At 31.0% G+C, this 14721-nt stretch overlaps 1 protein-coding gene across 2 annotated transcripts in view; it reads right to left on the bottom strand.

The window, feature by feature from the left end:
- Positions 1 to 3778: 3778 nt before the first annotated feature.
- Positions 3779 to 14721, bottom strand: part of Kap-alpha1 (karyopherin alpha1) — a 53052-nt gene continuing 42109 nt past the window's right edge. For both annotated transcript variants that reach the window (XM_035372648.2, XM_035372647.2), the window contains exons 12-13: positions 13937 to 14112; positions 3779 to 10316 (exon numbers count right to left, since the gene is read on the bottom strand). In XM_035372648.2, coding sequence (XP_035228539.1) covers positions 10123 to 10316; positions 13937 to 14112 — 370 coding nt within the window. In that variant the 3' untranslated portion in view covers positions 3779 to 10122. The remainder of the gene's footprint in view (positions 10317 to 13936; positions 14113 to 14721) is intronic.

The raw sequence follows: 14721 nt of genomic DNA, 5'->3' as shown, positions 1-14721 counted from the left end.
ATTTCATCTCGCTATCCCCCTCTGAGAACCGCTCCGGAGTTGGAAACTGCCTTGATGCAGGAGTGGGATCAATTGCCATAAGGGCTCCTCAGTTGCCTCATGTCCAGTATATCACTCTGAAAGATCTTGTCTGGCTGTGTAAAGCTGCTATCAAACATCCGTTTGTTTCGGAAGAACAACTTTTCTGTTTTGTCACAACAGCCAATCACCACAGGTCACTTTAGGTTCACATGTAAAGGGGAAACTGGTTCTCCATAACAAACAAGCTAATAGCCGATTGGTTGAAAACGAATAACTCACAATTTTTTTTTTTTTTTTTTTTTCCCTCGAAAGGAAGGAAAATATCGTGCGTAAACCAGGCAGAAAAATTGTCTGAAACAGTTGTTCATATGAAACAAATACATGTGTGATATGGGCCTAAGGGAACCGTATTTCATATCAGATTGTATTTCAGTTTGATATCACAATGCAAATTTTGGACATGGCTGCACTATGAGCTCTGTCGATAATCATGAGCACATAAAATGACTTTTGAATAATATATTTCTTTCTCTGTTATAAATGTATACTCATACAAAATTTCATTAAAATCCGTTCATAAGTTTTTCAGAAATCCGACATAATGTGCAAATTCTCTTCATTTTGCACACAAGAGTCAGCAACCAGACATCTGGTATATATGGCCGTGCATTTACATATTTGCCTTAGGTAAAAAATACATAGGCAACGCTCTGACATTAATATAAAAAGTAAAACGGAAAGATAGAGGTGTTATGGTATAATTCCCAAAAAAGTAAAACAGATAAATAAAAATATAAATAAATTATTAGACAGTAGAAGGTATCAGTTGGAATAGCTTACACCTTCACACTACTGACACGCATATTCATGTTATTCGAATTGGGTTTACATAAGCAGCTAAGAGAACAAGTTATTAAATTTTTTTATCCTACTATAGTGTCAACCTAAAAAAAAATCATTACATTTCATTATTTGAGGTCAACTCCCTTTTTAAAAATAAATGCATGTGCAGAAGTTGGCCTGACGAATATTTCTTGGGAAAATTTTTGCCAATTCATGGATTGGGATTACTCTTTTATTCCTGAATTTTTTAACATTGATCACTGTTGTATGCGAATTAGCACTGTAGGTGCTCAGCTTTTTTTTTCATTTAAATTTAACTTATTGCTACTTTTTTCAATACAGTTTTCTGGCCATAATATACATATTTTTGAAATTCAGAAACAATATTTTTAAATTCATTCCTTCCCTGAAGAGCCCACCAGCGGCTGAACAGTAAAGTTGCTAACACCGGTAGTTAGTCTCGAATTCAAATTCCAACGAATGGTCTGGCTGCATGGGCATTTTCAGCATATATAACATGCATACGAGTCAGTTTCGCTTAGAAAGACCTCGTGTGCTTTGCCATAATTAAATAAGCCAGACCAAAACTGTTCCCTGCAGACCATCGCTGTTTCTACCACAATTACATTTTGCTAACACCATGTGATTAAAGATGAATAATGGGCAGCCTCTCGTAGACATAGAGTACATCAGCCTGGCTCGCCTCAAGTGATTTTCGAATCCAAGGTGAAGCCAACGAGCAAGGTGCTGGCGAAATTCATTCACAGAGCATCAGTCCTATTTCAAATGCTAGTGAAGTACAAAATGAAAAACATCCATTAGATTAGAATTAAGTTATTGATGTTGTTTATTTCTTCAAATTTTTGTTCTGCAGTATGCTTTATACACTTTTTTTTATTTTGCAGAAACATTTTTGTTTCATAATTATTCATTTTTGTACTTAAATATTTCTTAAATGGTTTATTATTTTTTCTAATGTAATTAAAATATTAAATTATGCTTTAATTTAAAATATCTGACATTTTCATAAATACACCGCTGGCCACCCAAATTGCAACACCAAGAAAGACAAAAGACAACAAAATTTATTTAGCAGATAACATGTTGACCAAGTATCAAATGATTAAATTTATAGACTTCTGTGAAGTATGGTTCCTTCCAGAATCAGTAGCCAGAGTAGCTGCCATTGTTGGAGATCACTGCTTCCATACGCCTTGGCATTGATTCAAAGAGACTTTGGATATGTTCTTGAGTACAGCAGAACATGTAGCATCCACGCGTTGACAAAGTTGATCTGGTGTGGCAGCTTGGAATGTAATCTGGGTCAATCCTTCAGCAACCATGGACCACGTTTTCTATCGGCGAAAGATCCAGAGAGCGAGCCAACCAGGGAAGCAATTCAATCTGACGATTGACGAAGAACCCTCGGACAATGTGTGCCAGATGTGGTCGCGCATTATCCCGTTGAAATATGGCTGTGGGCAAGCACTGAAGGTAAGGAAGGACAATTGGCTCCAACATCTCGGAAATGCAGCGCTGACTGTTTAAAGTACCGGCAATGCGTACTAGAGGAGTGTGTGAGTGATAACCAATACAGCCCCATATCATAATACCCGGTGCAGGACCAGTGTGGTGGTGCATAATGCAGCTGTTCAGCATCCTCTCTCCACAGTGTCTCCAGACTCGAATCCAACCACCGTGGTGTTGCAGACAGAAGCATGACTCATCAGTAAAGACAATTTCATTACATTCTGCCATCCACATCCTTCTTTCATCGCACCATTGGCAGCGGAGACGTCTGTGGTTCTGAGTCAAGGGTAGAAGAAGCAATGGAAGTCTTGCGGACAGACCACTCTGCTGTAAACAGCGTCGAATGGTACGTACAGACACTGGATGATGCGTTAGACTGAATGTGCTGTGCTATGGTTCGTGATGTGACTGAGTGATCCGCCACTGCCATGCGCACAATGTTCCTGTCATCATGTGAAATGGTGCACTGAGGTGAATGCGATCAAACACGTCGGTCCGTCGTACCCTCCTGCATCCAATGGTCACATGTCCACATTACGGTTGTTTGGTTTTGTCCAACACGACTACCGATTTGCCTGAAAGATAATCCACACTCTCGGTAGGCCACTATCCTTCCTCTGACATTTCCATAAATACACTGTTGGCCACCCAAACTGCAACACCAAGAAAGACAAGAGATATCACAACAAAATTTATTTAGGGGATAATACACAGGGGGATAATATTTCATGGCAACAATTTGAAAAGTTATTCAGACATTTAAAATGATATGCCACCGAATCTTATTTCAAGACTAATAACCCATTTGGGCTTTTTTTTTTAGCAGCTAAAAATTCTGATTTATAAATATAATGATTTTTCTTTTTTATCAGGTGTGTTTTTTTTTAGTTTCAGAAATTTTATAACATTCTATTTATGCTAAGAATCCAATTTTAAAAAAATCACTTCAATCTGCGAGCAGAAGCAAGGACTGATTCTGACTGCTCTATAGTACATTTCTTGTATCAGAAACCATAAGACACCAAATTTTTAAGGCTGGCACATCTACACACACCAAAAACAAAGCTGAGTTCAAACAAAATTATTTTCAGTTTCACTGCAGTTTTTTCTTCTTTTAATATTATACCAAAATTTAGCAATAGTGTTTCTTAAAATATATATTTAGTAATAGTGTTTCTTTAAATATATATTTAATAATAACATTCTAAATGACATGTGCACATAACTTTAATTCAAATATCCCAAGTAATTTCCAAAGCTCAATAAATTTTGCAAATAATTAAAAAAGCACAAAAAAATCTATCTTACAATTACTGCCACATCTTAACCCTTCTGATGGATTATCTAATGAAAATACGAAAGAAAATAAAACATATACAGCATGTTTAGCACAGAATTTATTGAACAAACATTTTTGTCTGAAATACATTAGTAAACAATTCACATGTTTGTGTTATACATTGTGTACAGTGTTGGACTATGTACATGTTTTGTGTACAATGTTTATGTACATATGTCTTGTGGACAAGTATTGCAGGCCTCAAAGATCTGCAATTAAAGTATGTGTCATGCGACAATTTGTGTTTGCACCAAAGAAACAGGAGCAATGGGGGAAAAAATAGGATGGCTTGAAGCAAATTTTTCTTATTTCAAGAAATGAAAATAATTCATAATCATGATCTATCCCCAAAATATCTCAGTATATTACAGACTAAAACAAATGAATTCTGAGCAATTACACAAAGCTATTAACATTGAAAGAATAACAAATGTACATGATTTAGTAATAAAATAAAAAATTTTCTGTCTATAAAAGCCATACCACAGTACTCATATTTAAAATAATGGCACTTAGATTTGAGGCTGCAAAATCTAACAAATTCAGAATTATTCTAAAAAAGGATAAAATCTTACACACTTAAAAAAAAAAGATACCTGAATAATTCAGTTTTATCTGTTAAGAAAGCAATAATGTAAATGAATAATTGAAGAAGAGATTTCCTCATAACTCTATAAATTTTAATTCACAAACAGTGTTATTAGAAGAAACAAATTTTTATATTATCGATTTCTAGATATATCTAAATAAATTCAGATTTCAAAAAAGCCATGTGAAAATAACTGTCATTCTATTTTTTTTAAAAAACATTGTAATAAGACAAATATATGCTGATTGAAAATGCCTATTTTTATAGCATTAAATATAAAAATCCATATTTGTAGATCAATTTAGGCTACTCAAACATGTGCCAAAACAATAAAATACAAGTACTGAGGGACTGGTTTTCTGATACCTTTAAGTTAGGCCAGGTATATCTAAGTACAAACCATTACATAAAAGTAAGAAATTTTGATACAATACAAGAAAACAATTTCATTTTTATTAGCAAATGCTTCCTAAACTGCTCATTAAAACTTCTGGAAATAAATTTAAACTAACTTTAATAATAATAGCAAAAAAAATTTAATGAAATGAAAAAATTACAATACATAAAAAAATTTACTTAATAAAACCAAAAGCAAATTTTAAAATTAAATTCTCATTTTTTTTCCCCAAATATAGCTTCAACACCTCACTTTTAACAAATTTAACTTTTTAAAATGCAAGTTTCTCTTTTAACATTTTCTTACTTCTTCTCCTTAAGAAATAAGATTTGACTAGATGTTATACAAAATCCAAGCAAGGAATCTATTTAAAAACTGAAGAAATTTTATATCTTTTATATCATTTCTAGTTCGAAATATTTTACTTTTAAGAGAATTAAAGTAAAAAAAGGGGGGCTAAGAAAAATATATATCATGAGAGATTATCAGAATGATTATATCAAGAGATTACCAGAATTGTTTTTAATAAAAAAAATTCCTTTTCTTTTTACTCTTTGATAAGCAAAGAAAAGAATCATGCTCATCAGCAACTCACCAATGACAGAAGTTTAAAAAAGAAAAAAAAAAAAAAAAATTCTTTAGTGATTATGTGAACTACAACACTGCAAAGGTTATATTGCTATTCCTATAAAAAATGAAAGTAAATAATAAATACTTATATATTTAAATTTAATTCGAATTCATCATTTGGTCTAAATCTTAGGTTAAATAAAAGTTTCAAGAGATGTGTATCTCTTATTTACAGTTAAACCATATAAAAATTTAATACATTCGCAAACAATGCCTTTATAAAACATCTGCAATAAAATGTGACAACATTAGTATTCTCAAAGAAGAGCATTTAGAAATATTTTTAAAAAATTAGTTTTTAACACACCAAGATTTTATCTTTAAAAAGTGAAATTAAGAGAAATATATATACTTAAGATAAAAAGAGACAAACATAATAAGGTGAGCATTAGTAGATGATTATATATGCACTATTACAGAAGCATCTGCACCTTCATCTTCAATTTCACTACATTATTTATTTTAAAATGAGGAGTACAAAGCACTTTATGCAACTTATGCATAGAACTTTGTATATGCAAATTAGCCAATATTTTTAAGCTGATAACTCATATCAAAACAAGCACCAGCATCAACATTATCATTATTATTAATAGAAAACAAATACAGTGCCTTCAGTATTTGCCAAATCTTAGCAAATGCTGCAAAACAAAATCATAGTTAGTTAATGAAAAAATTCTGAAGCATTTATAACAGTTGAATTGCTTTAAATGATGAACCTCAATTACATAACACTACATTTACAAAAAATGTTCTCAAATTTTTAAATGTTTTTATGTGAAGGCACTGTTTTACATTTAAGACTAGAATAAAAATACCATGGCACTCACTGGTACTCTGTTGAAGTATGAAGATATAATTTGTTGCATCAGCTAAAAATAATATCAATAAAAAATTACTTTAATGAGTATTAATTGATTAATTTAAATAAAATACAGATTTTCTTTTGCTAACATGGTTTCAGGGAATATATTTTGACATTTAATCACACAACAGATTAAGTAACAAGCAGTATAGAATACCTCTTAAGACTGAAAATATTTGGCAATTTGAAATTTCTGATATCAATAAAAAGAGAAAGAAAAAAATGAAGAACGAAACCAGAATAAATAAATGGAAAAGAGAGATAAGAAAACTGACAAATATTGTGCAAAATTATTCTATGTAGATTGTAGAAGAAAAATAAACATTAAGTAAATGAAATAAAATATTTTTGCAAATAAAGTAAGTTATCCACTTATGTAAATATAAAATACAAAAACTTTTGATTGTGTATATTGCTGAGCAAAACTGTCTGAATGAAATAAAAATCACAAAAGTGAACCAATATAATCAACTACAAATATTTGTTTTCGAAGCAAAATATGATAAAAGTCTCTTTTCTTAATATTTAGTTCCTTTTGCAAAATATTTTAATCAAAAAATAATTATCATAATTCAAAATTGATAAACATGAAAGAAAAATAAGCACATAATATATTGCTACACTTCTTTTAACTCGTCTTTTCCTTGGCACTTGTACATGAAAATTAGGATTTTTAAAAAGCCACTTTTAGAAGAAATGTTTTTGTAGGAAAATAAAACAAGAAAATGCTTATAAATGCCCATTAAATTATAGAAACCTTTAAATTTATTTTTATGACTTGTAACTAACAAAAAATGCCAATTTCATCATAATTGAAAGTTTCAATATACTTAAATAACTTTCAGATATTTGTCATTGCATTACAATACAGCAGACTCAACAAAATCTGGCACTTTGATTGGCCAAAAAATACAAATTGCAAAATGTATCAATCTGTATATTGAAATTTTTCTTACTAAAATTCAATACACAAAAATGAGATAAAGATGATACAACTTTGAAAATTAGCTTCAGTGAAAATGCTTTAATAATACAATTATACATACGTACAATGACTACAATAATTAATATAATAGAAAAATTTTCCAAGCATTAAATATATTTACTGCTTTAATATAAGGCACAGCCTATAACGGATGGAATAAGAAATATCTGAGGTTTTGTGTAAGCTCCATTTTTAGTACTACAGTTTGACTGCTACGCGTCGCAAAAGCGCTGTGTTCATTTGTCTCGAAAACCGCGACGCAGTTAGTTATTTTAGAATGCACTCGTTTTACAAAGTACACGTGAGGTCAGACTATGTATGTTCACACCCACGGAGCACTGAAAAGACACACTGTAACTCGCAGCGCAAAAGCACTGAGTCGTGGTTTTCGAGACAAATGAACGCAGCGCTTTTGCACCGGGTAGCAATCAAACAGTTAATATCATACTACAGTCAGGGTATCTCACTTTCAATATATTAAAAAAAATTCATTTTAGAAAGATGTGTAACTGGTTAATTCCATCTCAAAGCTACATCAAAACTCAAGATTAGTAACCAGCATGAGAATATTTAAAGAACGGCAACACTGCTTATTTTTGCAAACTTTCTTCATGTTTGATAACTTGTGCATTATTCTACTACAAATTTGTGCATTATTTCCATCTTGAATGGTGCCAGATTTTAGAGAGATTACTGGTAAGTTTAATTTGCATGCATCAGTTACTTATGAATACTTCAACTCAAATACAAATAATTAAACAATTCACTAATCCTGTTACAATGTATAGATAATATAGCTTAATCAGTTAACAATAAGAACTCTTCTTAATAATAAAATTTTAAGCCAGCATTATAATACAATGACATCAATCACAAATGCATATAATGCCAAGGGAAGCAGCAAAGAAATATTTAATATGAATCAATTCATACAATGCTAATCTCAGATAAGCTTAATGGAATACAAAAGCTAATATGGGAAATACAAGAAAAGTAGCATAACATCCATGCAAGAGGGAAAAAATCATGAAGTATTTAGCCACCTACTTCATCCCACAGAATAAAAGGAAAAGGGAGAGAGAAATAAAATGTATATAATGTTCAGTTGTTAAAGTAATTGCTGTGTAACTTGTGGAATATATAATTTGTATGTATAGTGTATCCCAGAATAATTCAATTCTCAATATAATATACTTAAAACATATGACTATAAAGGACATTTTCAGAAACTTGCAGATACTGTTATTAAGCAGAGGGGGGAAAATACTTATAATAACTAAACAGGCAACTGCATGTCTCAGATTTAAATAAAAAATTAAATGGTATAAGAATTTGCTGTATATTCTACCCCCTTTTCTTAATATAAATTTATTTGCCTTATAATACAAAGCTAATAATAAATCTACCTACAAATCAACCTCTTAAAATACCTTTCTTGTGCTTTCAAAATCTTAATCACAATTTATATACACACTACAGAAATAATTCTAAACTTCTCACAAAGTACATACATTTAAAACATATATCAATTGATACAGACATAACTGTTCAATGATAAATGAACTGAATATACAGCAAATAATGCAATTCAACCATTAACACCAAAGGAATTAGAATAATAAACTTATTAGTTACAATTATCGTATAAAAATATTAGCTCATTAAAATCTGCAGTGGCCTTAAAACAAAATCTAAAAATGTAGAGCATTCTGAAGGAAATAATTATTAGGAGGTAATTTAAATAAAATAAAAAATATACAATTTTATGACACATCATTTTTTGTAATTTAAAACTAAATATTTTAAGAAATTACAGCAAAACACAACGATACAAAAGATTGTACTATAAGAAACCTGCAATGGGTGCATTTTTAATCTTTTTATCGATAGGCAACTTTTATACTACATTGCAAGTTACAATGATTGTCTCAAGAAAATTAATCAGCTTTTTTCTTCTTTCCATTAATGTTAATCCATATTAATTCCAAAGACAAGATTATTAATAACATATTAATTCCAAAAAACAAGATTAATAATAACAATCTTTTAATTAATGTGCATCTTAAATTATTTTTACTAACTTTTCAGTTTGATAATAGATTTAGAGACTTAAAACTACTTTTAATTAGAACTATAATACTGACCTTAATTGTTTTCTGTAAACATGAAACCAATATGGAAATGAAATTTATTATAAATTATAAAACCCTTTCCCCCCCAAGAGCAATTCTAACCACCGATAGAAGTCAAACTTTTACTAAAGTGGCAAGAGAAATATTAACAACAGAATAATATTTTGTATTTTTTATTTAAAGAAAACATTTCAATAATTCTTTAGAAAATTAATTTAAAAAATTGCAGTACACTTCAAATTTATATTCCAAATGGCTACAGATAGTTTTACTTCAAACAATATGCAAAACATCAGTTTCCTTTACATTAAAATAATTTATTAAATATGAATTATTTTAAATGATGGATTTATTAATAACATGTAATATTTTTAACACAAGAACTATAAAACTTGAAAAGCAGGCATACTTATTACATTTTTATACTGACTTCAAAATTTTACTATACCAGTAAAATATGCTAGTAAAATGCAGCCACCATGAAAGAAACCCACAGATTTGTACAACATGCAAGCTTTTCACATTACCCGAAAACTGATTTGTTTTGGAACGCTGCCAGTTTACTTCACTCAGAGAGATCATCATGGTGCACAAATAAAGCCACTTTATTTCCTTTCTTTTCCACATGCAGGAAGGGAAGGGTCTACAGCAAATGTATGCATGAGCACTTTGTTTTTCAGAGATCACCTCATCTGCAAGTTTCTCCTAGGAGAGCCAGAAAAGATAAGTTCTGCATAGGATGGTTTTATTCAAAGTTTTCCTACCACAGTTTAGTACATAATTATAACAGCTTAAAAACTATAACCCCCCATAGGCATATTCTGATCGGGGGCATTGAATTGAAATTGCTGATTTCCTTGATCAACTTGTGGAGCTATGCGAGCATCTTCTTCATCCAATCCAAAATAATGTTCAATCATGTCAAAAGCTTTCTGGTAAATTTCCATGTTTTCATGTGATTGCAGGAACTCGATTTTATCTAGACCTAATAATATGAAAAGAAAAATTATACACATATGATGCATGTAAAATACTAAAACAACAGAAAAATATCTATCATGTCTCTTTTAATAATCTAATTTAACAAATAACATATTTCATTTCAGAGTTTCTAAAACTGAATTCATAAAAAAATCATATTTATAAAAACAGTTTAGTCAGTTAAACCTCCACACATCCCTTTCAATGGTACATAATTTTGGCCCTTTTATTCAGCTTTTTTTAATGCCTTATCAGAAATCACCCACTGAACTATTTTTACAAGTCTTTAAATTTCTTAAAATACAGCAGTACTTCCAGTAAGGCACACCTCTATTTATGGCATAATTCTGTTGGTCCTGGTTCCTTCGAATATGGATCTTAATGTAATTACCTTTTATTAATGGGCATTATTTAAGAACCACTAAAAAAAGTTTCAAAAATAAGGGTGGGGTAGAGAAATAAATAAAAACAGGGTAAAAATTTACAATTGGGTGCCCCTTGTTTTTTGGCGATTCTTTTTTGGCACCAAGGTCGGCACAATTTCAAGATGGCCGCTACACAAAACCAAAATAAGCCAAAGAATTGCACAAACTCTGTGTCCATGTACACATCGATCTGTTTTCACTTAAAAAACATCCTACAATTGCACAAACTAGGCACTGCACACTGCCTTAAATTTGTCCATGTACACATCAATCTATTTTCATTTCAAATAAAATCAGGAAGCTAAAACACAGTTAAAACTATCATGGTAACCAGAAGTGAAGTTTCATTGCCAAAATTTTTAAAAAAATTGCCACTAATCGAAGGGGCACCCAATTCTACACTAGAGCCCTCTTTGTTAGTAATCTTTTGAGGCTGTGTTCAGTGAAAGATAGTTAATGGAACAATAATGCAAAAAGTTAATCCCTCTCTTCTGAAAAATGCTTTTTCAGTAGGGAAAAAGGGAACACTAGAGTAGGAAAAAGTAAATTTCGGTTTATGGTAGAAAAGATGTTTCACATTCATAGAATTCAAAATCCAGTTCTTCTTATTAAAGTTCTCAGTGTTAGGAAGGCAATACAAGACAGGAACCAATGGGAAAGAAAAAGTGGTAAGACGACTGGACCACTTGCCAAACCACAGTGATCTCAAAATGTGAATAGACTGAAAATTTCTAGCATTCTCAGGTCTTGCTACTACTGGGGAGCAAAAGAAATGTAGTTTTGTATTTGTTTACAATTTTTACATATGTTACCTAGCATGGCTTTAAAGAGGAAAAGACTAACATTAAAACAAAAAGTTGATGTAATTCATGTAGCAGATATTGAGAAACTTAGATTGAAAGATTTAAGGCAGCAATTTGGATCAAGTAAAAACCAACTATGTCATGTGCTAAATGATAGAGAAGAAATAAAAACATGACAGATTACTAATTCAAATGAACATTCCAAGACTATAAAATTTACAGAAATATGAAGCATGTGTAACTGAAATTAGGTGTATGAAACTTTCCGAATTACAACCTGCCATACTGGTGGATAGGGCAAGCTGAAAACAATGATCAACATTTTTGCAAGTGACCTCCCCATGATGACCGGACAACCATATGTGACTATCTTTGACAGTTGATGAAAGACATTGTCTATGTATCTCCATTATCCACAACCCTCAATAATCTTCAGGATCATATCCATGTAGCTGCCAAATGCATCAATCACACCAGATAAACTTTAAGATGTGTGGTTGGAGCTAGATAACCATCTCGATGTTCACCACATAACAGGTGATGCATATATAGAGTATTTATGATTCTAATCAATGTCACTAGAAACTTTTTGAGTTTATGTACCTGTTGTAAAAATTTGGGCAATAAATTATTAGGATTAAAGTTATCTATTTCAAAATTAGTGACTATTTTTGTGCTTACTCTGCATAAAATTTACTTTAAAAAAATTCATTTACATAATATGAATAACCAAATATTCATGAAAATTGCTCTAAGGTCTTCTATGCATATTCACTATAAGCATATCAAAATTGCAGAGATTTATAATTTTATCATAATAAAGTTTACAATTTTTCTGAAAAAATTATCTGAAATGCACAAAGTAGCTATGGATATTTCCAATATTAATAAAAAAATTATATAAATTAATTTCAAGAAATCTGAGACAGTTCCATTTCAGATGATTCAACATTCAGCATAATTTTATCCTTTCAGGACGGGTGCCCGTATACTCATTCCATAAAAATGTTTCTCACAGCCGGGAGTCCCATCCATGCATCACTAGAAATTGCATTCAGAGAATGGGTGATGGGTACACGCATTTTAAGCTGGAACGTTTTTCTGAAGACCACTAGATGGCATCCTATGTCCATTACTTTTTAAATGGACACAGTTTTGGGTTCCTGACCTTGAGTTTGATATATTATGCCTGACTTTGATATTTTACTTATCAACTGTTGCGAAGGTGGGGGGGGGGAGCGTAAACAAGGTGGGCTCTTTAAATTGGGGTGTGCTAATATAAACACTCGCGTGTCAGATTTATATCCAATTCCTTTTTAATTCTATTTTTTCCTCTACCATGTACAGTCTTTTAGGATTAATATGTAGAGCTCTGTTACATTTTGCATTGCCTTCAGGCATATTTCAGGTTTCTCTCTTTTTATTTTGGAAAGCCTCACCTCCAGTCTATTATGGTGTGAAGGCACTATTTTTCAGAGGAAGAATACACTCCTATGGTTAATAAACCATTTACTTTCACAGATGAGAGTGATGATTATTTCTAAAGAGTTAGAAAGTGATACTTTTTCTAAAAGTTCGTCCAGGCCTCGAGATTTACCACACTCAGTCTTCATTTTAAATTTTGCTACTTCTTCTTGTAAATAGTCTATTTGTATTGATTTATTAACTTTAAACTTTATTGATGGACTTTATCAATTAAAATTTTGTGATAATTTGAATAGCACTTCCGAAAATTATTTTACAAGATAAGCAATTTTTTAAATATATTTTCATGTAAAATAAAGGAAAAAAAGGTTATTAAATGCTAATTTTAACAAATATAAGAGCTCGAGTAATAATCTAAAATGATACAAAAAATTACGATGGTAGAAGTGAAATTTTAGGCTTAGTGATGCAAAACCCCCATCCTGTAGGGTGATTGCCTTCGATTCCCTTCCGCCCCGCATAAGCGTCTTAAACAAAGGTGCGCCGTCGCAAAAGGGTTACCTTGATTATCCTTCGGTCTCGGGCCAGAGTTGTTTCGAAAACAAGAACAGGTATATAAGAGGAATTTCTGTTATCCAAGGCAGATATAGGCAATCATTTATGAAGATGTATTTTTAACACAGGGTGAAAAAAAAAATGGTTATATACTTAAAACACTTCTTCAGTGTTACAAACAGTTAAAAATATGTTTAAAATTAATCCAAAACAATATTTATCCATAACTGAAAATAACAAATACCTTTTAAATTTGCATAGTAAACTTTTAGCACAATATTTTTTAAATATAATTTGTATTTCACAATGTGATATATTCTTTCAGCAGTATTTTAATTTTTCGTTGTAAAAAATGACACAAAATTATCTTATTTCACTGCACAATGTAGTCAATAAGATAAAAATAAATGCTTTACCATAGCAGCCTTCAATCATGACAGCATATGGATTTAGACCTCCATGTGCTTTGGCATCTTGCTCACCCAGTCTTAAAATATTTTCAAGACCATTCAGGGCAACTTGGATTATTTTAGCATCCATAACTGTTAATAATTCACACAAAGGTGGTATACAATTCTGTTCTACTAAATACCTGCAAAATATGATTCAATGGTATAAATGAGAAAGCACTAGAGTTCAAATAACTCATATATAAATGCAGAACATGCATAACTACATCTAAATTGTTATAAACTAGCAAGGAAATATATGCATTTTACAAATTTTGATTTAATTCGATTCTCAACTGTTTAATCTATGGAGCCTTTTCCTTATCATGGCTAGCAAACAGAACCTTTTTATACACATTACTTAACCCTCACAACGTTACGGTCATAAAATTCTGTATAGAAAGCTGCCTTCTATATTCATTACACATATAAATTTCTGTTAGCTTTAAATGTATCTGATTTCAGTTTGGATGTATATTGGGAGAAAATGCATCAAGGTCATTTTTAAATTTAAATCAAGAAAATACCACTTTGAGGTGTGACATTTTGAGGAACTCTGAAATTTCAGAGCTAAACCATAATGCTCGGAGGCGCTAAGGAAAGTTTTAAATGAAATTTTTTATCATTATTCAGACTTTTGCCCCTTTGTAGTGATGAATGCTTTTGTCTCCCCAGTTTGCATAGTGAAAAACTAACAAAAGTAAATAATAAGCCAATAAAAAATGCATTAGAGGCAATGTTTATAAGAAATG

The sequence above is a fragment of the Stegodyphus dumicola genome, chromosome 1, assembly GCF_044657685.1.
Source record: "Stegodyphus dumicola isolate Sdum_Otavi_A_Nest chromosome 1, ASM4465768v1".
In the NCBI taxonomy this organism is placed as follows: Eukaryota; Metazoa; Arthropoda; class Arachnida; order Araneae; family Eresidae; genus Stegodyphus; species Stegodyphus dumicola.
Note: the sequence above shows the minus strand (reverse complement) of the source record. Positions and strands in the feature narration are given on the sequence as shown.